The 22060-nt window shown below is 43.4% G+C and overlaps 9 protein-coding genes across 9 annotated transcripts; 1 reads left to right on the plus strand and 8 right to left on the minus strand.

Annotated features, from left to right (window-relative positions):
* Positions 1 to 769: 769 nt before the first annotated feature.
* FOIG_15944 (NAD-dependent aldehyde dehydrogenase) lies at positions 770 to 2715 on the minus strand. Its single transcript, XM_031217355.1, has 3 exons — positions 2074 to 2715; positions 1618 to 2011; positions 770 to 1559 (listed from the first exon to the last, which is right to left on the minus strand). The coding sequence occupies exons 1-3, from the start codon at positions 2586 to 2588 to the stop codon at positions 966 to 968; spliced, it is 1503 nt and encodes a 500-aa protein (XP_031052931.1). The 5' UTR covers positions 2589 to 2715; the 3' UTR covers positions 770 to 965.
* A 551-nt stretch (positions 2716 to 3266) lies between these two features.
* On the minus strand, positions 3267 to 5438 carry FOIG_15945 (uncharacterized protein; the record flags this gene model as incomplete). The annotated part of the gene is made up of 5 exons (XM_031217356.1): positions 3267 to 3590; positions 3654 to 4998; positions 5087 to 5209; positions 5285 to 5330; positions 5428 to 5438. The coding sequence occupies 5 exons, from the start codon at positions 5436 to 5438 to the stop codon at positions 3322 to 3324; spliced, it is 1794 nt and encodes a 597-aa protein (XP_031052932.1). The 3' UTR covers positions 3267 to 3321.
* An 852-nt stretch (positions 5439 to 6290) lies between these two features.
* FOIG_15946 (uncharacterized protein) lies at positions 6291 to 8025 on the minus strand (the record flags this gene model as incomplete). Its single annotated transcript, XM_031217357.1, has 2 exons — positions 6291 to 7933; positions 7989 to 8025. The coding sequence occupies 2 exons, from the start codon at positions 8023 to 8025 to the stop codon at positions 6291 to 6293; spliced, it is 1680 nt and encodes a 559-aa protein (XP_031052933.1).
* Positions 8026 to 8612: 587 nt separating this feature from the next.
* FOIG_15947 (uncharacterized protein) lies at positions 8613 to 9664 on the minus strand. The gene is made up of 2 exons (XM_031217358.1): positions 9193 to 9664; positions 8613 to 9135 (listed from the first exon to the last, which is right to left on the minus strand). The coding sequence occupies exons 1-2, from the start codon at positions 9565 to 9567 to the stop codon at positions 8683 to 8685; spliced, it is 828 nt and encodes a 275-aa protein (XP_031052934.1). The 5' UTR covers positions 9568 to 9664; the 3' UTR covers positions 8613 to 8682.
* Positions 9665 to 10012: 348 nt separating this feature from the next.
* Positions 10013 to 11558, minus strand: FOIG_15948 (carboxymethylenebutenolidase; the record flags this gene model as incomplete). Its single annotated transcript, XM_031217359.1, has 4 exons — positions 11106 to 11558; positions 10606 to 11039; positions 10372 to 10541; positions 10013 to 10310 (listed from the first exon to the last, which is right to left on the minus strand). Exons 1-4 carry the CDS (start codon positions 11437 to 11439, stop codon positions 10013 to 10015), a joined length of 1236 nt encoding a protein of 411 aa, XP_031052935.1. The 5' UTR covers positions 11440 to 11558.
* Positions 11559 to 13379: 1821 nt separating this feature from the next.
* Positions 13380 to 14117, minus strand: FOIG_15949 (uncharacterized protein; the record flags this gene model as incomplete). The annotated part of the gene is made up of 1 exon (XM_031217360.1): positions 13380 to 14117. One exon carries the CDS (start codon positions 14115 to 14117, stop codon positions 13380 to 13382), a length of 738 nt encoding a protein of 245 aa, XP_031052936.1.
* A 135-nt stretch (positions 14118 to 14252) lies between these two features.
* On the minus strand, positions 14253 to 15127 carry FOIG_15950 (uncharacterized protein; the record flags this gene model as incomplete). The annotated part of the gene is made up of 3 exons (XM_031217361.1): positions 14253 to 14815; positions 14874 to 14971; positions 15033 to 15127. The coding sequence occupies 3 exons, from the start codon at positions 15125 to 15127 to the stop codon at positions 14253 to 14255; spliced, it is 756 nt and encodes a 251-aa protein (XP_031052937.1).
* A 1006-nt stretch (positions 15128 to 16133) lies between these two features.
* Positions 16134 to 16445, minus strand: FOIG_15951 (uncharacterized protein; the record flags this gene model as incomplete). Its single annotated transcript, XM_031217362.1, has 1 exon — positions 16134 to 16445. The coding sequence occupies one exon, from the start codon at positions 16443 to 16445 to the stop codon at positions 16134 to 16136; it is 312 nt and encodes a 103-aa protein (XP_031052938.1).
* Positions 16446 to 18386: 1941 nt separating this feature from the next.
* Positions 18387 to 20226, plus strand: FOIG_15952 (uncharacterized protein; the record flags this gene model as incomplete). Its single annotated transcript, XM_031217363.1, has 2 exons — positions 18387 to 18417; positions 18476 to 20226. 2 exons carry the CDS (start codon positions 18387 to 18389, stop codon positions 20224 to 20226), a joined length of 1782 nt encoding a protein of 593 aa, XP_031052939.1.
* Between the last annotated feature and the right edge of the window lie 1834 nt (positions 20227 to 22060).

Raw genomic sequence — 22060 nt, forward strand, 5'->3', positions numbered from 1 at the left:
AACAACTTGAAGGGTTATCTGCCAATGCCGCTCATATCTATGCATTGTTTGCTCTTGCAGATTAAAGAGATTTAGAATCACGAGGCCGAGAACAGACGGGTCCAGTTTCAAGCTACGGAAAGAAAGATCCACAATATCACCAATCTCAAGGGCCAAGTACCGGAACGATGTCGGAAACTAGTGGGGCACTGAGGAAGCTAAGGCTGCCCTGTTCCGGAACTCGCTTGGTTTTACGCGAGCTAGGCGAGGCAAGAGGATTTCCATTAGGGGCGGAAGACGTAGGACGCAGGAAAAGCGAGGTAGGATAACCTTCTAACCGTGTTGATGGTAAAGCAGAGATTTGGCTATTTGTTACTCTTATAGTGTCTTATATTTATGTAAAGAATATCATAATTGTCCGGATACGGGGTTCACGAACTAGTGTTCACGAATTGTGCTCTAAAGCTTCTCGTGAGAAATATATTTACTCATCAGATGACCTCAGCATGTTCATGGTGTCCGGTATCCAGTATCTATTAACAAGGCCAAAGTCTGTGTAGGTCAGCTAGTTAGTCAGATAGACACGTTTTTGTAGAGATAATATATTATAATAGTGTTTACGAAAACTTCAGGCGCTAGAGAAGCCATAGGGTAAGTCAATGTGAAATAATGTTAACAATAGCACAGATAGCGGTTGTCGGGAAATCTATAGTCCGAATCAACCAGACCATGCTTATCTTAGCATGGTTTCCCCGCATCTAAAGCAAGCTACCAGATAAATTAATTTCCTTTCAGCTATTTCATTTCGGCCAACTGAAGACGTCTGGAAAACTCAGGCTTCCTTCATTGCAATTAACTAGTCGTCACAGCTATCATTGCCTGCTAACCTTCTTTCAGACCATCACAGCCTAAGACAGGCAATTTGGGGACTTGGCAGCAATAGAGATCAAGATCTGTAGCGAACATGCTACACTCCCCTAACTCTCCTACTCCATCCAAGTTATCGTCTTACAGTACATAAACTCATCCAACCCTTGATACCCATTAAAACGACCAAACCCACTCTTCTTAACACCTCCATGAGGCAGGGCGAACTCATCATGCACTGTCATAGAATTGATATGCACTGCGCCCGAGTCTAGCTGCTCGGCGACACGGAAAGCAGTCCCCAGGTTTTCAGTATAGATCGATGCTGAAAGGCCATAGTCAGTATCATTAGCTAGCTTGATAGCCTCCTCCTCTGTGTCAAAAGCGAACCACGATACGCTGGGTCCAAATGACTCTTGGCGATATAGGTCCATCGATGTTGACATACTGGTAAGCACAACGGGGCGCATCTTGGTATTGACAGTGTTGGCATCTAGCTCTGTTGTGAACATATCTAGAGGTTTCGCACCCTTAGAGATGGCATCCTCGACAAGAGCCCGGTTCTTTTTGGCGGCGGCAGACGTGATGAGAACCGGAGTGTCCTCCTGAGATCCAAACATTGCGTTGACTGTTTTGGCTAAGACGTTTTGGAACTCAGTGGCGATGGAGGAGTGCACCAAGATGCGCTCGGTAGCCATGCAAATCTGGCCAGCCTTGAGTGAGGGTCAGCAACCTGGCGAGATATGGAAGAGATCAAAGACCTAAACCCACGTTAAAAAAAGCACCTCTTGCACAGTTTTCAGCAGCCTGGGCTAGATCTGCATCCTTGAATACAATAGAGCTAGCCTTGCCCCCGAGCTCCATGACCACTGGCTTCAAGTGTTTTCCAGCAATGGATGAAATAATAGCACCAACGCCGCTACTCCCAGTAAAGTTGATTTTCTTCATGTCTGGATGACTGACAAGGCTCTCAATCACGCCAGGAGCTTCCTGCGCCCGGTGGAACACAAGGTTAAGGCAGCCATCTGGGAGACCCGCCTCACGCAACACATCAGCGATGGCCCAGTAGCAGGCTGGAGTCAGTTCTGCTCCCTTGAGGATGGCTGTGTTGCCAGTGGCTAGGGGGAACGTGATGGAGCGTAGACCAAGGTGAAATGGTGCGTTCCTGCAAGAGAGTCAGTTTAGTCGCAATTCCTATGCCAGAACATAGGCGAGGTGTGTGCTTACCATGGCGCAATACCAAGGTTTACACCATAGGGCCTCTTGAGGATCATGGCACGCATCCCTTCATGAATGGACTCTGGAACACTACCAGTAACGGCACCAGCAATTCTCCCAGCAGTATCCTTCAAGCCCTCAATGGCGAGGCCAAGAATGAAATTTTGGAAATCAACGCCTGCTCCCATCTCCTGGTGTAGATAGTGGAGGAGCTCCTCTCTCCGGTTCTCCATGATGTTAGCAGCTGACAGGAAGATATCGCGTCGGTGAGAGGGCTTGGTCTTGGACCAGGCAGGAAACGCCGCGTTTGCAGTAGATACGGCTTCATCGATGTGGTTTTGCGAAACGGCAGAACAGTTCCAGACTACTTCGTTGTTGAGCGGGCTTATGGTTTGGAAGGTCTTGTCTGTTACGATATCCTTGCCGTTGATGATGAGAGGAATGGTCTTGCTGGTGGAGAACTTTCGCGACAAGGGGGACCTGGCTCTGCGCATCATGCGCCCTGAGGAAATGAAGCGATTCATGATATGTGAATGACAGGTAAAAATGGCTCTGCTCAAGCACTTGTCAAGATCAACGTCAGTTTCATTCGCTTCGATGGCAAATTCGCTCAGATAATATGAAGTGGAGAACTGTCATACGCCGTAGACGTATACCCGTATAAACGGCCATAAAGGTCATGCTCACATGTGATTATTCACGGGTTATTGCTAAACATGGGCGGCGCAGCTCCGATACCTGGTGGAGGTCGGCCGGATCCTACGTTAGCGTATCGGAATCAAGGACGGACGGACGGCATGCGTTAGCGTAGGCTACCCCGGACATCTTGACAGCGGCACAGAGTTCGGAATTTAGCCGGCGAGAGATGTCTTCCTATCTCAGCGGTCTTGTCTGCTATCAGGCCGGATGGTCGCTGGACTATCGGGGAGCCATCTCTGGATGTCGTGGTTGAGGGAAATGGATTTGGTTCGGGCTCCTGGCGCATGCTACGGGCAAAGTGTGACGGCTGTGTTTCCCAAGGTTAGCTGTCTACCACGTGGGACTAGTAGGGCAGGCACAACGTAACCGAATGGACCGTGATACCGAGATACAGACATCGATACTGGTTAGAAAACGTTCTGATGAGGTTCAGGCTAACATTGAAGTTTTAAAACTTATATCTCTTAGCATAAAGATCATCACAGCCGTGCAGGGCTTGAGCATTGAGAAAAAATAAGCCTTTATTTAGTTGAGCATACATTCAATGAATGCTACCGTCTATGGCTTGTCCCACGATCCTTTGAGGCGAACCTCTAAAATAGCAGAAATACCGCTCTTGACCTGCTGTACAGCCTCGGGCAACAGTCTATCTAAATCATCTACGGAGCCAATCACGGCAGCCCACGCCTTGTTGCCAGATGCCGCTTTCGCAATGCCCGAAAAGTCAGGCGTTGGATCGAATGAGATGTTCAGGTCCTTATTGTTAATCCTGGATCCGTAACCTGTCGGGTGGACAAGCTCCATCGAGACGCGAGGAGCGTTCCATCCTATAACGACCTCGTTGTTAGAGAATATTCTAGTCGTATTCTGCTCGGGCATTTTGTGCTTACCTTTATTGCTCAAGACAATTGTAAGAGTGGCAATATTATATCTACTGGCCACCCAATATACCGTGCCTGGAACACCAAACAAATATGTGCCGTCACCCACAATCTGAGTGACAAAGTTGGCTTTGCCCTCTCCTCCAGCTAGATAGTCGGATGCCAGTTTGACGCCTAAACTGGCACCGCCAGACCAGCCGAGACCACCTCCACCATTCCCGAGGATATGGCCAGGCTCATCGACCTGCAGCTGCTCATGGATGAAAGGCGCATTAGTGATAGTCTCGTGACACCAGATGGTATCCTTGGGGCAATGTCGCCGAAGCTGTGCGCATAGATACGACGTGCTTGGAGATGAAGTGGTGTCTTCAGGGCGAGCAGCGGCCTGTGCGGCCTGTTCGAGGAGTTCTTTGTGCTCATCAGCTAACTTGTTCCAGCGCGAAATGTATGGCTCCTGGCTGGTCAATTTGGAGTACTTATCAGTCGTGCGCACGTATTCATTGAGTTGCTTGAGGGCAACACCAACGTCAGCACGATAACGTCTAGTAGCAGGAATGTAATACAGGGGCATATTGGACTTTAGCGGATCCAGGTCAATATGGAGGATTTTGGCATCCTCTCGCGGCTTGCACTTGGTCGGGATCCAAGTCACGTCGCAGTCGAGAATTAGGATAACGTCGGCCTTCTCAATAGCCGGATGCCCTCCAATGCGGACACCCACCGATGCGCGGTGGCCAAAGGGGAAGGACAGTGAACTGCCCATGGCATCGAGAACTCGAACTCCGGGAATGCTTTCAACGAGCGTTACAAGCTCTGGTACTGTGGAAGTATTACGACCAGAGTACCCGACCAGAATCAATGGCGACTCTGCCTCAGCCAAGGTCTTGATGATGATCTCCAGTTCTGGCTGCGGAAGAGCGGCAGGCAGGACAGGCTGCCATTCCTCCTGCTTCAGAGAGTAGGCAGGGATGTCTTCTTCCATGACTTCGCGCGCGCCGACCATGTAGACCGGGCCTGGAACGTCACTTGTGGCAAACTGGAGAGCCCGGCTGGTCAGCTGCTTGATGTTCTTGCCTGTCTTGAACTCGCCAGCATAGCGACAATATTGAGCGACAATTGCTCTCTGGTCGTGTGCATCCTGTAGCCAGTGAATATGCTCAGTACGCGAACCCCTCATCTCACCCTCGAGGGTGAATGGGGAGAGTCCGGCAAAGACGAAGACAGGAGTACGAGAACAGGAGGCGTTATGCATGGCACATCCTAGCATCTGGGTGCCAACGTCGACATGTACGAGCACACATTGGGGCGTGCCGGTGATACGGGCGAATCCATCAGCCATTGACATAGCCACGAACTAGCATCTACGGGTTAGAACGAATTTGTTTCCCCGACGACGCATTGAAGAGGCATTCAAGTCCCGGGGCAGGAATCGCAAGACATACCTCATGGGGACATGTAATGACCGTGGGGAACTTGACGTCGTCTAGCTCTCTCGCCTTTGCAAGCGCCTCCATGATGGCGGGATGGTCTGATCCGAGGTTGGCAAAGACATAGCGAACACCAGCCTACAGGTGATAGCAACCAGTCAGTCCATTGCTCGCTCCTTGGAAGATTTGGAACAGTGCCAACATAGCTCTTACCTCGTAGAGGGCTTCAAAGAAGGCAAAAGACGCAGAGTAGGTTGTTCTGTAACATAATCAGTTAGCCACAGTAGAAAAAGTGCCAGGGCTGATTCAAGGCAGGCCCGGCTAATGATGTCTACGGTAGACAAAGTCGTACATACAGGCGTGCCATGGTCAGATGGAGCAAGAGAAAGATGTAGTGTAAGAAGTAAGATGACGACGAGTGGAGGTTAACTACAGCTGGCGCTTGCATGCGGTATGAACTACAGCTGACAGTTGTATATAATGGAACTTGGTGTTTTGATGTCTAGTCGGTATCTATTACCCCAACAGGTAAGGTGAATAGATAGCCCTGGAGAACGTATCTGGAGGACATCTTCCGGTCGGGGTTGCAATGGCTTTGAGCCGTTAACCCCACCGACCCGAATTAGCACTACGGTTTGCTTCCGAAGCCTGGAACCGAAGTCTTTTCCGTTCCTACTGCTGGCGCTTATTCACGGATACTATAACATTGCAATAGACTAATTCTTGTCAGACGTCCAGAGATCTTAGCCATCTGGTGCTCGCATCAGCATCTAGTGAAGGCTGATGCGGATTTCACCTGTAGTCTACTGATAGAATAACCCCCTTCGTGTATTCCTTGCTGACCTCATGGTTTAAATTGGAGGGAAATACATCATTTGATCTGAATCCCTAGAGCGGAGTACACTGTGACATCTTGATCTGCCTTTCTGATCGATGAATGAAGTAAAAGGCTGCCGTTTCCGAGAAAGAATCACTAAACTACACCATCAGTGAACATCTCTTGGCGAGACTTCACGTGCATCTCCTACGTAGACCGCCTTTTGGGACTAAACGAAACTGAGTGAACGATAGGTAGACTACCCTTCTTGGTCTTCAGTATCATAATCACGGAACACAGATGGCTCATTAACTAGCCTAACCGATGAATAATATAATTGAGAATAGTGTCTTCCTCAACCAAATAGTAGACAAATAACCAACAAATGATGTCTTCATAGAATTATGTGGCTTTTGTACGCTCCTTGTACTCGTCCACGACACCATTGTAATCTTGAGGGGTGTACGGGGACGTCAGCTCAGCGTAAAAGGACGGTTTGCGACGATTCTTGATGCCAAGGTCTTTGAGCAGCATATCAACATAAGGAACGCCTTCAAACACGAAGTCAGGCAGGCTCGCTCCATAGCCAGCAGGGTAGCGCCATTTACCCCACTGCGTGTGCATCATGACTTCGTTTGTAATATCCTCCTGAGACTGACTTTCTCGAACCAACTTGTTGTCAAAATAGGCAGAGATCCACACTCCCTGCATCGAAGCACAGACCGCCGTTGTAACAGAGGAGATCATACCAGCAAAGGCAATGTTGCGTTTACCAAGAAAAGCAGGAGGGACTATAAAGCGGTAGTTCCGCAGAGGCTCAGCGTTTGGGCGAGGAGGGGAGCGAAGCTTGGGCTGCTGCTTGAGCTGAGGGAACTGCTTCTTAACGCGCGCATCGAACTCGGTGTTAAGCTGGGCTTGTTCCTTCGGGCCATATGGTAGGCTAAAGGCATGCTCGCCGATGTTGGAGAACTTGACGAGCGACTCCTTCTTCCATCCTGTAGAGCAGATCATGCTATCTGCCTTGAGCCTCTTTCCGGACTCTAGAAGAACTTGGCCGGGCTCAAGACGCTTGACGTTGTCGATGTGGACGCGAATCCTTCCATCACGGACCAAGTCAAAGAAATCCTTGTTGAAGTTAAGAATACTGAGACCACTGCCAATCCAGAAAACGTCATACCACGGCTTTAGTTTCTTGGTCTCTGGGTGGTTATCATAATTGATCTGGTTCAAAACGTCGTTGCCCATTGATCTCCAAAATGCACGCACAATCATGCGTCCAAACGCCGTACCATGAAGAAAGCGCCGGATCGCACCGAAGCCATCCTCGTGGCCCCAAGGGCAGGGAGCAAACCATGTCATGAAGCGAACAGTCAAGGTCTTATCGATACGGGCTTTCATGGGCGTCACCCAGCGAGGCGCAATCCACACAGGGCCGTTCGTCTCTGGCTTGACGATCAAGTCAACCTGAGCTCCAGCATCAACCATAGCGTATGCAACATCATAGGCAGATTTGGCACCACCGACCACAATGGCATTTTTAACGCCCTTGACCTCATCCGCTCGGGAGCAAAATTCCTTGGCATGGAGCAGAGGTTTGCCAAAGCTTTCGCTGCCTTCAAAGTAAGGCATGTTGGGGGTAGAGGTGAGACCAGTGGCGACAACTATTCTTTTCGCTCCGATTTGACGCTCACCCTGAGGGCTTGCCACAGTAAGCTTCCAGCCATCCTCGCTGGTCTGCTCTACTTGACTAACTGTGCTGTTGAATTGGGTTCTCTCAAGTACGCCATGCTTCCGGGCATAATCAGTGAGATACTTGTGCAGAGTCTTGCCAGGAATGTGATCGTTCTCCTCAACGCCGTAAATGTCTTTGCTCATGGGGAAGTCAGGAAACTCGTAGGTTCCAATCATGTTGTTGGACTTGAGACCTGGGTACAGTCTGTTGGCCGACCATGTTCCTCCAACGGAGTCATTTGCTTCAAGAATCGCGACCTTCTCATCAGGGTGCGTCTCGATGTAGGCTTTGGAGGCGCCGAGGCCGAACCAGCCTGTGGTAGCTTCAGTTGGTGTGAATTCTGCATTGCGAGGGGAGCTGGAACTCACCAGAGCCAATGACGACCAAGTCATATGATTCTGACATGTTTGGATTAATGCAAGATGGATCTGATTTGGAGATAGTGAGATAGATGAGATGGATAAGATAGATTGAATGGGCAGAGAAAGTACGAATGCAAACGGCCTGGATAGAATGGGCGTCTTCTACGACATGGAATGGCCTGCTGTTCTTTTACGCCATGATAAGCTTTCCTGATCCCATGTTACACCGTTTGGGACCCCCTGCTCCAAACCAATATGTGCCATTCCCCAAGCGGTTGTTCTCGACGCCATAACTCCGAAGCATAAAATGGAATGACTAGCCTTGCACTAGTACTGCGACGACCTTATCGGAGAGAGATTAGGAGATTTCGGAAGTGGCCCCACCTTTCCAACTAGGTCTGCCGTGATTACGGAACGGTCCGAAAAGGTGGATCCGGAACCCGGTCGGGGGTCCGTAGGAGTGAAGAGAATACCTGGGGATGCTCGGCCGTGGGTTGGGCTCTCTCCGAAGCAGGACAAGCGGAATACTCACGCATCGAGAAGCTTCATTCTATACATGGCAGATCCATATTGTGGACCCCAGGAGGACGCATTTACTGCTTCATGAGAATCCGGCAATAGGAGGATAAACATTGGGCACAATTGTGCTTAACTAATTATCATGAATGGCTTGTGGAATAGCCTACTCAGTCCGGTCTTCTTATTCGTAGGTAATGTGTCCGTCAATCTGCCCAGCGTCCAATCCACCCATTATCTTGATATCTGTAGCCGTAATGTGTCTAGACGCATCGCTAAAAAGATAAATAATAGCAGGTGTAAGGTCATTTGGGTCGCTGAGGCGCCTCAATGGCGGGGCCTGGTATGGCTGTTTCGCATCCCGCTCACTCTGAGTGGCCAATACATCCCTGAACATCTGAGAATCTACGTACCCAGGTGAGATGGAGTTAACACGAATGTTGTGCTTGGCCAGCTCTACCCCGAGTGCTTTTGTGAGCATAAGAACGCCGCCCTTGGACGCGTTGTAGGAGGACATGCGGCAGCCTGGAATAGCGATGTGAGCGCACTGAGACGCCATCATGACAATACTACCAGAGGTTCCTTGCTTGATCAGCTGCTTGACCACGCGCTGGACAGTGAAAAATGTTCCTCGCACCTGTAAAGGAACGTTAGACAGTTGACAGAACCTAAGGGAGGAGGGTATGGCTTCTACATTAATTTCCTGAATGCGCGTGAACTCATCCCATGACTGGTCAACAAATGGTTTGTTGCAGTTGATCCCCGCGCAAGGTAGACATCCATCAAGCGACCCGAGGGCCTCAATGGCCTTATCGACACCAGCATTCAGGCTGTCAAGTTTGGTGACATCGGCCTGGAAGTAGAAAACATTGGTACCAAACTCGTTTTCCACGCTGGAAAATGCGTCCCTTGATTTGTCTTGAATGTCTAACACGGCTACGTTGGCGCCCATCTCGCAAAGAGACCGCACAGCTGCGTAGCCGATACCTCCGAGGCCGCCGGTCACAATATAATTGCGGCTGTGCAGCTCGAACATTGGCCGGACATTCTGAAGCTTGATGTCTGCCATAATCGAAAGCTGATGATAGATTTGTTTAAGGATATCTTGGTTGATTGAGATTGTGGTCAGAATGATTTGAGAAAAACACAGAGTATTCAAGCGAGCGGAATACGCGTGCTAACTAGGTGGACTTGAGGCTTTATGTTGGCTGGGCCCTTTGGCTTGCTCCACATACTCTTCGGATGTCTGTTTGAGAGCCGTTGCACCGTCCGTCATTCCGTATTCTCCGGTAAAGTCCGGATCGACAAACTCACACCAGCTTGTGACCGGCACTGGGACGAATGAATGGTGAGTGCTGCCGACTCATGCCCCTACTATCATCTTCTTGTCTCAGTAATCAGATCTGGAGACTGTCACGCGTCTACAACCATGAGTCAAGAGACTTGCAGTTGAAATATTGGCCTATATGCTATAATAAAGAAAGACTCCGTCAAATATATCATCCCATCCCTGATCAGACTTTGCGAAGACCAAACGCGAACATCTCATTCGACTCGACAGCATCTTTATCCCGTAATTTATTAGCAGTCTCCACACCAGCGATAGGGACGCGGTATTCCAATTTCTCTTGACCCTGCGCATTGGGCACTAGATGAGGGTATGGTAGGTAGGAAGGCATTAAACCCAACTGCGCTAGCACTGTTCCCTGGTCCCAACAAATATGTTCGTGATAAAGCCGGTCTCCACGGATGTTAACAACAGCGGTGAACGGTATTTCAAGCTTTCGCCCCGTGGGAGGGATCCCTGGTGCACTAGTAGAAGAAGCGTCAGTTGGCATATTCGCGAATGAGTGGATTAGTTTGTGAGACATACAGCCAGTCAATCTGAGAATGATGAGTGCAGATGAAAATAAACTCGTCGATGACTCTATCGATACCAACAGATCTGCTAATGAGGCAGGTTTCTGTATCTGGAGGATTCTGGAAAATGAAGTGGTCGCGGTAGAAGGCAGTTAGCTTCTCCCGGCCGATCCCACCTGTCATCTGGGTATTATGAGTCAGTTGACATTGGTCTTTAGACCAAGGTGAAAGGGAGAAAGGCGATTACCGTAGGCACATGATTAACATATGGCTCTTGTACCATGGTGCTCATGGTATGCTCCACGGAGCGGTTTTCGAACTCCCAATAGGTATGTTCGTCCCAAATAACTTCTAGATCAAAGTAAGGACCGTCCATAAGAGGTTTCAAGAAGCTAAGACTTCGGCTGTGAGAAATAGACTCCATGTTGTAGCTGTAGTCTTTGCTGAAAGGAGTGGCGAACAAGTACGATGTTGCTTCCGGGTAGTTGTAAGCCGTCACCGCCCTTGTACGTTGCAAGCGTTTGGAGGCACTCCCAGCAAGATGATGCAGCTGTGGGACTTTTGAGGACGCGATTACAGAAGTCTCGCCATCCCCAAGATCGCCAAAAATGACAGCACCTGAGATCTGTGAGAATGAGTCGACATGGGGAGCTATTTGGTTCCAAAGCACTGTCGAGTATGCTACAAGGAGGCCTATTAGCTCGCCAGTCCTGTTCTTCTGTTAATGTTTGATAAATCAAGACTTACCTATGATACCAACGACGTTCTTAGGCTCAGTGGACATCGCAGCCTCGAGCTCCTTGAGCGCCTGACTGACAGCTACATCAGGGTTGGCAAGTCCTGCCTCTGTAATTTCAGCGATAGTGTAGCCCTCTTCTGCCCATTTCATCAACGGAGACGGCACACATCCATCGATCCGCAATGCATCACTGGTGGCTTTGCCAGTCTCGGGCACGAGGATGATTAGTCCTGGTCCGAAACCCCGCCTGCTAAGCGGCTCCAGGATTGTAAGGCTGGCTGTAGGGTTGCGCAGGCGAGTAGCTGGGAGAACTGGAGGCGCGGAGAAATTATTTTCCATCATGATCAAGACTAGTGAAATTATGCAATGAGTTTGTTAGGATTTGCTACTGTACTTGGCGTAGAACGTAAGAGGTTTGCTATTATTGTGCTTCAGGGTTTGCTTTATGAAGGCGGAGTCTGTGTCACCTCGTGCTATACGGATGTACGGTTCAATCAAATCGGATATTCGGCCTTCCCATTCTCGAACAGAGAGGCAACATCATTACAGGGCCTGCTATCTCCTTCCTCAGTTTGACTCCCTTGTTTTCGCCGTCAAACCTGATACAGTTGTTCCGCGCCAAGTACAGTGGCGGCGTGGCCACTGGAGCCCGGCCTTCAGTGGACCAGACAAGGTTCTACGGATCGCAGTTCCGTCGCATATATGATATGAAAAGACTTTCCGTAGCTCAGGTCGTTCCGCTCGGACATGATTGGAGATGCAATTCAACCAGTCAGTGCTATACCCCGCTTCTTTCGGCTATCATATTCCACCCGGCTTATTTTCTATCTGCGTGCACTGAATAAGTTATTTTGCATCACCTTAATTAGAAAACCCGAGATGCGATTATGGCAAGATTATTCTTTAGGTTAGATGTGCACTGAGCTCCTGACTAGAATTGATCCGTGGGGTATAAGGCTAATTGGACGTTGGTTCTAAGATTATCATTGCTTGGCATCAGATGCATTTTCATAAGACAGTCTAACAAATAAACGAAAACAAGAGTATAGTAAATTATTATAAGAACTATAAAGTTAAAAGCCCCAAGTATTATTTAACTATATTTATCCTTAACTTATATTTCTCCTACTATATTATCTTATAACCTAATCTAATCTATTACTAACCTACTAAGCTAGCCTTAGTCTATTAATATTTATAGTTTTTCCCTAAATACTAAAACCTTCTTTTCTTAATTTACCTTTTTCCTCCTTTTTTCCCTCTTACTTCCTCTCCTTTACCTTATAATAGCCCTTAATTCTTATAATAGAATATTTATACTATTAATTTAACTAACTTAATTATATATTTTAAGTCTATAAACTATACCTAATATAGGCTATTATTACTACCTAATATAATACTATTAATAAAGGCCTACTATTACCTTAATATACCTTAACCTTATTCTAAGTAATTAGCTAGGTCTTTTAATACCTCTATCTAGCTTATAATATATTTAATAAGGGATATATCTTCCTTAATATTAAGAAGCTATATTTAATAATTAAAGATTATTAAATTAACTTATTATATTAATAGTAATTTATTAATATATAATAGGTATTTTCTTATAATTTTATAATATTATAAAAAAAAATATAAAATAAGAATATACTTAAACTTAAGCCTATTAATATCTATTAGGGGACTAATTATATAATTATTAATTACTAAGATTAAATAGCTATAGCTAGGTTAATTATTATTAATAATAATTATATAGTAATATATCTTATAATAAAAGTTAAGGTTCCTGGCTTATTTTAATATAGCCTTTTAGTATTAAAGCCTTAGTAGTAATTACCTTAATAAGATAATAATAAAGAGGGTATTTAGCCTTCTAAAAATAAAGAAAATATCTTCTTTATACTTATAAATTAAGGCCACTTATTTAATTAGATCTTAAGGTTTAAGGCAGTAGCTATATAATCTGCTAAGACTTAATATTAAGGTTATTATATTTTTTAGTATAGTATATAATACCTTATATTATATTATATTAAAAATAAATACCTTATTTTATTATCTTACTTTAATACCTTTGGCTTTACTTTATGCATTACTAGATAGGCATTTTAACTTTAAAAAAAAGTTAAAAGCTATTTAGACTTTAGACTCTTATGGCTAGTTTCCTTAAGTGGTGGAGATAAGGACGTTAGATAGATGATAATATCCAGAGGGTTTCGGCACGACTTATTAAGAGAATTAATCATATAGATAGTCTGTTCAGCTTACTTATCCTAATTGTGCCATCTGAAGTCCGGGTGTCGCCATTCAAGGTCTTGGATTTCTGACAAAGTCTTCCCAGCCAATTCTCTCTCCACATTCACTCCAGACCTTCTCTTGTTACTCCTCTCAATCGCGAAATACATACAGACACCAATCAGAAAGATAGCAGATTGTGCTGCCAGATTCAAACCGTTACCAATGCGATATTCGGGTCCATCGAAAGGGAGAAATGCCCAAGTTGATACCAAACCTCCAATGTTACCAAGCATCACGTTGAAGGCGACCGCAGAAGACCGAGAAGTATCTGAAATGACGTTTGCTGAGACGTGGGCATTGGGGAATGCTCCCAACGCGAAGATGCCGCATACGGGCAAAAACGTTGCCGCATAGCGCACATGTGGGTTGGATGTTGCCAGAAACATGCTGTACCCTACCATTGAGAACGGTGCACATATGATAAGGAAGATGCCGCGCTTGTCCAGCTTCCAGCTTGTATAGCAGAATAGCATGCACATAATCGTGCCCAGGACGTTTGGTGGAACTGTGAGGAGCTGCTGGTTCTGGACAGAGTGCTGAGGAAAGATTGTGCGAACAATGGTAGGGAGAAAGAAGGACAGGCCATGTACAGTGATGAAGTTGAAGAAGGATATCACGGCTGTTGGCAGCACCACTGGGTTCAGGATGCCTCGGAGCATTCTCTTCGTACCAAACTTGTCGATAATCTCGGTTGTTCCGACTCTCTCTGACATGATTCTTGCATTTGCTAATTTCTTTTGCTCCGATGATAACCAGGTGGCAGTTTCGACCCTATCGGTAAGCGTGAAAAAAGAGATCACTCCCACTGCACAGGTCACAGTACCTTCAATCGCTTGGATTAGCATTGCTTAATCATCAAGATATGGGTAGACGCGGGCTGTCCAACCTTCAATCGCAAAGATCATCCTCCAAGAATGCAAGGAGCCGAAGCTTTGAAGACGCAAAATGGCAGAGGCAAGCAGACCCCCAAATGCACCCGCCAAGGACGCCGAGATGATGACGAACGAAAGCCGAAAGGTCAGTTCACTGCGTCGATACCAACGCGAGAGATAGTACACGTTCGCCGGTAGCATGGCCGCTTCGAAGACGCCAAGTAAGAACCGGAGCCCGCACAGAGTCGAGAAGTCATGGACGAAGGCCGTGCAGGTGGTGCAGATACCAAAGCCGACACAGCATGCAGGTATAAACCAGCCCGGCCCTATCCGCTTGCACAGGAGATTCAGAGGGATCTCAAACAAGATGTAGGAGATGTAAAAGATGGAGAGAGAAACGTTAAAGTCGTAACCCTGCATCTTCAGGTCGGCCTCTAGACCTGCGATCTTGGCATTGCCTGCAGAGTTATGAGAGATATGCTCGAGAGTAGGTGTCTTGATATACTCACCAATGTTTGCGCGATCAATAAAGCAAAGCACTGAATCGTGAGTGTGTCAGCTACGCCTTGTCTACGGCTTTGGATTCTCGGGGCGTACAGTAGATAATTGTAACCGTGGGAAGTATACGAAGATCCATCTTCCATCGAAGCTTGGACTCCAACGCTTGGTCGACAGATGGCGCTGGTTGACCATATCTGTAACTCGTGTTTAGTACTCTCTCTTTCCATCCATATTAGATTTATCTTAGTATCCTACTGGTGCACTGTGCCCTCCTCAATGTCTTGCGTGTCTGGAGACTTCTCGAGGGAGAACAGGGTTTCTGGTTTGGGATGTGTAGGCGACGGCTCCATCGTAGCAACTAAGGTACAATGCACTAACTTCGGCGAGTAAAGAATAAAGGTTTAGAGTGTGGCGCTGATCTAGATTTTGGCAGCTAATAAATATGGGATTCACGTGTCGCAAATGGTTCATGTACCTATAATGAAATACGGTTATCACCATTCCGATGCGACGGAAACAAAATTTACGACGGACTTAGTCAATATGCCAGGTATTCTGAGCATCACACACCCGTTCGAACAGGGGTTTACCCGACATGCAGTCGGATAAAGGAAGGCGGAAGACCTTGTCTGCTAAATGAGGGAACGTCACGTTTTTATTACTCTCCTTTCGGCACTATTTGGTGCCATAGTTCCGAAGCTTAGGAATAAGACAGGAAATGTAGCAGAACTCCTCCCTCTCGCTTCCTATACTGCATATGCAATTTCTGGTTTACAGAGGCAGATGAAGTAAAAGTCCCTATAAATGCAAATCCTCGGCAAGAACCTGAAGCGGCATATGGTGTATTTTATTATAGAACTCCTGTGTAACCCTTTCGTACTTGTCCTTTTTGTGCTTCTTATTAGGATTTGAGGTTTTCTTCTCTAAAGCTTTCTTAGTGCCTTTATTCGGGGTATTCTTGTTATTGCTCTTTTTCTTGCTAGGAGGAGGTATACCAAGGACCCCTTGATCGGGTGGATACTGCTTTTCTAGTTCCTTATGTTCCTCGTTCAACGGCTTTGGCGCCGGGCATTCCTGTCTAGCAAGTCATCTTCGTAGCCAGTATCGACTTGATAATCCTCGATCTCATATCCGCTTTCTGGCGTGTTATACATCAGATCCCAGGTGTAGATGTTGATGTTAGGCAACTTGCGTAAAAGAGACCAATATACTTGCTCTGTCAGATGAATGCGATGTAAATGGCTGTCTTACTATAACGGCCTCGTTGGTCTATGTTGACGCCAAGTATCTCCGAGATTAATTCCATGCCATCGATATAGTCTAATGTAGCTGCCCAATGAACCAGGTTGCGTCCTTCTATGCCTCGCTGATTTGGATCGACTCGGCCGCTTTGCAGTAGTAGCATAGGTAATCCTTGAAGCCTGAATCTGCAGCATCCTGAAGAGATGTCCTACCTAGACGTTCCTTCAGTATGAGGCTGGCACCTCCTTCAATGAGCATTCGGTAGCTATTGAGGTTGCCTAGTCTTGAAACATAGTGCAATTCGCTGCGGCCCGAGTGGTCTATCTGGTCTATGTTGAGTGTCCGGCCACTGCGATGCAAGCAAGTACTCATAATAGCATCACGGTCGTTCATAGCCGAGTGATGAAGGACTCCCTTGCCTGACATGTTAAGATGAAAGCCCCAGGTTCTGGTACCCGCAGGTGGCCAACAACCGTTGGCATATATCTTTATCGCCGTGGATTGCTACGAGAACGAGCGCGTTGAGATGGACTCCTCTCGAAATTGGAAAAGCCTCTGAATGTTCAATTAGCACCAACGCCATTGTCTTAAGCCCCCAGTGAGTAGCCAGACCCAAGAGTGTTTAACCTAGCCTATGAATGCCCGACTATCTAAGGAGCATCTATAAGACTAAGTTAAAGATTATCAGCATCAGTAGTATAAAGAGGGTTAAATAAGTTATAAGATATATTATATAATAAATTTAATAAATTAGCTAGATATTAATATACTATTAATATAAATAAGAGTTATAAGTAAATTTATTAAGATTATAAAATACTAATATTTTTTAACTTAAAATTTATAAATAAAGCTTATATTATATATTTATAAATAAAAATAATTTTTTATATTTTATATAAAAGGTTATTTAAGTCTTTTTTTTTTTTTATTTTATTTTTTTTTAAGTTTATAAGTTAGCCTTAGATAATATATTTAAGCTTTTTTAAAGTTTAATATAATTTAAATATTTATTACCTCTTAGTAGGTAAAGCTTTATAAAGTTAATATTATTATAATTAACTACCTTAATTATAGCCTAAACCTAACTATATATAACCTGGCTAAAAAGCCTTACTTTTTAGGTAGCCTGAATTTTCTTTTTATAACCTACTTTAAAGGCTACTTTTTTACTAACCCTTATAATATACTTAAATTATTTATTATATAATAAGTAATTTAATTTAAATACCTTTTAATTATAACTATTAATAGTATTATAATTATATTATAATAATACCTATTAAAAAAAGCCTATAAGCACCTAATATTAATAAGCCTTATTTAATAAAAACCTATAATATAATAAAAATAATTAAAAAAGCTTTTATATAAAATAAAAAAAAACAAAAGTAATATATTTTATATAAAAACTATAAAAATTAAAAATACCAAGGATTATAAGGATAATATTAATTATATTAAGCTAATAGTCTTTAATTATAAAGTCCTCTTACTTACATAGCCTTATTATAAGTTAATTAATAAAGGCTTTTTTAATCTTAAGATAAAAAAACTTAATAAATTAAAAGGGAAATTACATATAAAGGTAAATTTAAGCTAGAAAGAAAGAAAGCTTATTAAGGCACTTTATAGCAGCTTATATAATAAGTAGCCTAAGGCTAGCTAATAATAGGCTAAGAAGGTATTAAAGAAGATTAAGCCCTTATAATATATAAACTAGGCTAGCCATAGTCTTAGACTATAAGAGTATAATATAGTATTTATAAGAGGAAAATATATATATACTTATAAAGAGGTAAGACTGTCTTATTCTAAGATCCTTAATATTAGTTAAATTAGGTAATTCTAGTTATCCATAACGCCATTTTGGATAAAATAAATAACCTAGTTATTAGTATAATTAATCCATCTGCATTTAAAGGAAATAGGTATAAAAAGCTGGAAAAGCTCGAGTGGTGTTTGGGGAAGATATGTAATATTGAAATCACGATGCGGTGCGGCTATTATGTCATTAAAGAGAGGTTAGGTACTTATGTGCACCTGCACTGAGCCTTGATGACAAAGTATTACCAATTCGTCCGATTACAACACCAGGTTAAACAAGGAAGGAATAACTTAGCAGAAACATCATTAAAGGACCTGTGCTATGGCAATGCAAGCCCCCTGTCTTTACGGGACGACCAATAGAATTAAAGATCCAGGGTTTTCGCGACGTCGGATACAGATACCAAATTAGGCCTCACCTATCATCTTCGTCCTGTTAATGATAATCTTAAGAATATAAATAGCTGTTCATTTCCTGGTTCTCTGATAATACCATCATCAACATCAAGCACTTCACTTTACTGCAATCAACTTCACGACATGCGATATCATCACTTGTTGGCCTTTTGTGGTAGGAACCCCTACAGCATCTTCATTCATACTGATCTAACCCATATCTCACATCTTAGGGCTTTCATTAGCTTCGGCCTTTTACGAGAATCCTCAACTCAAAGCCGACATACGCGCTGATACCAATCGTGACGGAAAGATTGACCTCGAGGGCACTTCAGACGTCATTGGCAAGACCAAATGGACTGAAGCTTCCGGCGCCATTTTCCTCCCTAACATTGGCGACACAGATCGACGATGCTCCAAGAAGGCTCTTAGCGGCCCAGCTTTGAGCAACGAGAAACTCGATGACTGTAACGACGCTTCCGATAATATCCAAAGAGCACCTCACTACCTGACTCCTCTCAAGACTGTTCCGATTCCATCTGCTTCCAAGAATATCAAGGGTACTGTCACGGTCCCTGATGTTACCCAGCGGAAATTTGTGCGTATCTTCCGCAAAGAGGGCAAAAGCTGGATCTATGTTGATGAGAAGCATACCTTTTCTCAAAAAGAACTGCAAGCTGGACTCGAGCTCGGTATCGATGCTCGTGATACTAGACGCCCAAAGGTTTGGGACGGACGAGTCACAGTTGAATTCAACTTGCATGACGGAAACATCAAATCTTCCGACAAGGTCATGCTACGCGTTGCCCCTGTCCTGACGCATCACCACCTCCAAAAGGTCGAACAAGTCCTCGCTGTTCAAGGAAACAAGACTGACGGACCATACCTGGTTAACTTCACGGAAACCCTCAGCTCAACAGTCAAAGCGGCCGGTCTTAACAAAGAACTGTACCTCTTTAATGCAAGTGATGATATCTGGGCTCAAGACTTTGTAGAGCCTGGTTACGCAAGTATGCCTGGTCCCAAGGGAACAGTCTCGATTCGAATCATGATCCGATGTCCCCAGGACGAACGTGTGGCAGGTCGACAGCTTTTCGAGTATTATCGCAAAGCGGGCGTTGGTGCAGTGCAGCACCTTGGCGGAAAGCGTGATGAGATCAACTCTGGCGGTAACATTGAGGCCATTCCACCTTATTCCTTCAAAGGAAAGACTTGGCCTGCTGGACGCGTTATCCTTGGAAACCATGGCAAGCAGAAGCATCATATTCTGCCTTACCTTGAGGCCCAAGAGTCACAGAATCCTCTTCTTCTGGACACCGCATGGCTTGCCATCGGTCATGTTGATGAGTTTCTTCAATTTCTGCCTGCGAAGAATGAACGAGGCTGGGTTGCCGTGATTGACGATCCCCGAGCCGGTATCAAGCTTCTCGAGGATACACGCAAGACAGGCCATGGATCTCTCCCAGCCATTTCACGCAAAAACGATACCAACTCGAACCATGGTGGTGACTGTGGAGGCTTTATGTGTGGACCCATCCCCGTCAACTCGCCCACCATCACCCAATTTCTTGCCGATAAGAAGCTCATGAAACTCAACGAACAATGCGCGGAGCGAATCGACGCCAACATCAAGATCCTTATCAAGGAAATTGGGCTCACCGACGAGGACATCATCCGCATCCCATCCTTGTTCAAGGCTAGTGAATTCCCGGGCGCTGACAATAAGAGACTCCAAGTCGGTGCTTTTTTCCCTGGTGTGGTTAACAACCTGGTTCTTACAGGCTATAACACTTGTATTGCCCCTAATCCTTGGGGTCCTGTTGTTAAGGGGAAGGATATTATTGCTGAAGAGATCAGGACTAAGTATGCCAAGATTGGACAGAAGATCAAGTTCCTTGATGACTGGAATACTCACCATAACTTTGGTGGCGAGGTTCACTGTGGTAGCAACTCCATCCGTGATATGTCTGCTCGCTGGTGGTGAGCGACTATCCCAGCTTTGCAGTGGATATTACATTGTCTTCTATCTGCTATCGAGTTCTTCTTGGAACACTTAGAGCCTTGGTACATCGTTTAGATAGTATTTGTTGAATGTGTTATCTATTTCATCTCGGTGCAAGAGACCATATGCGCAGGGCTGAAGTGGCAATCAGTTGCGCCTTAGTGATATGACCAGAATGTCTTAAGGCATGTATCTAAGTCGGATCGCTTCGCTAGTCGAGCATGGAATGATGTTTAGTTGCTGTGATTTTATCTAATTTTTGCCGGGCTCGTCGCAATAAGTTTCAACTATGGATTTCCTGCCAAGCCCCTGTTATAGAGCTAGCAGTAAGTCAGACTAGATATCAAACTCACATAACACCTACTACTATATTATTCTTATTAAGAGATACTTAAAAACTTAATAAATTAATAAGTAGTTATTTTTATTATATAAGTATATATAATATAAATAATAAGTATATATTTTTTTAAGTTTATAAGTTAGCCTTAAAAGGTATATCTAAGTATCTCTAAAGTCTAATATAATTTAAATATTTATTACCTCTTAGTAGGTAAAGCTTTATAAAGTTAATATTATTATAATTAATTGCCTTAATTATAGCCTAAACCTAGCTATATATAACCTAGCTAAAAGGCCTTACTTTATAGCTAGCCTTAATCCTCTTCCTATAATTTACTTTAAAGACTACTTTATTATTAACCCCTATAGATATTATATTTAAATTATCTACTGCCTAATAAGTAATTTAATCTAACTTATAATTATAACTACTAATAGTATTATAGCTTTACTATTATAATACTTATTAAAAAAAGCCTATAGGCACCTAATCTTAATAAGCCTTATTTAATAAAAGACTATAATATAATTTATAAAATTAAATAAGCTATTAAGAAAGATAATTATAATAAGGTTTATAATATAATAATAAAAATTAAAATAAAATAAAAAAAAAAAGATAATATTAATTATATTAAATTAATAATCTTTAATTATAAAATCCTCCTACTTATATAATCTTATTATTAGCTAATTAATAAAGGATTTCTTAATTATAAGATAAAACTATTTTATAAGCTAAAAGGAAAGTTACTTAAAAAAATAAATCTAAGCTAAAGGGAAAGGGAATTTATTAAGGCCCTTTATAATACCTTATATAATAAGTAGTTTAAGGGTATTTAATAATAGGCTAAGAAGGTATTAAAGAAGACTAAGCCTTAATAATATATAATCTAAGATAAAAAAGGGATAATTATAAAGTTTAAGAAGAAAATATATTAAGTTTTATATAAGTTTAACTACTTAAAGTTAAAAGCTATTAGTATTAGTAGTATAAAGAGGATTAAATAGGTTATAAGATATAATATATAATAAATTTAATAAATTAGCTAAATATTAATATATTATTAATATAAACAAGGGCTAAGCTAATATAATAAAAAGAAAGTTAAATTAAATTATATATTATTAAAGTATAATAAATAATTTAAGTATAATATTTATAGGGATTAGTAATAAAGTAGCCTTTAAAGTAAATTATAAGAAGAAGATTAAGGCTAGTTAAAAAGTAAGGCCTTTTAGCTAGGTTATATATAGCTAGGTTTAGGCTAAAATTAAGGTAATTAATTATAATAATATTAACTTAATAAAGCTTTACCTACTAAGAGGTAATAAATATTTAAATTATATTAGATTTTAGAGATACTTAGATATACCTTTTAAAAAGTAAGGCTCTTTAGCTAGGTTATATATAACTAGGTTTAAGCTATAATTAAGGCTGCTAATTATAATAATATTAACCTAATAAAGCTTT

This window comes from Fusarium odoratissimum, assembly GCF_000260195.1.
Source record: "Fusarium odoratissimum NRRL 54006 unplaced genomic scaffold supercont1.62, whole genome shotgun sequence".
Classification (NCBI taxonomy): domain Eukaryota; kingdom Fungi; phylum Ascomycota; class Sordariomycetes; order Hypocreales; family Nectriaceae; genus Fusarium; species Fusarium odoratissimum.

Bases quoted from the DNA above. Each gene is read 5' to 3' on its own strand.
- FOIG_15944 (XM_031217355.1), bottom strand. From the start codon at position 2,588: ATGAATCGCTTCATTTCCTCAGGGCGCATGATGCGCAGAGCCAGGTCC. The intron at 2,012-2,073 runs GTAAGCACACAC...ACTCTCTTGCAG, and splicing joins AACCTTGGTATTGCGCCATG to GAACGCACCATTTCACCTTG. The intron at 1,560-1,617 runs GTGGGTTTAGGT...CCCTCACTCAAG, and splicing joins CAAGAGGTGCTTTTTTTAAC to GCTGGCCAGATTTGCATGGC.
- FOIG_15947 (XM_031217358.1), bottom strand. From the start codon at position 9,567: ATGGCAGACATCAAGCTTCAGAATGTCCGGCCAATGTTCGAGCTGCAC. The intron at 9,136-9,192 runs GTAGAAGCCATA...GTTCCTTTACAG, and splicing joins CGCGCATTCAGGAAATTAAT to GTGCGAGGAACATTTTTCAC.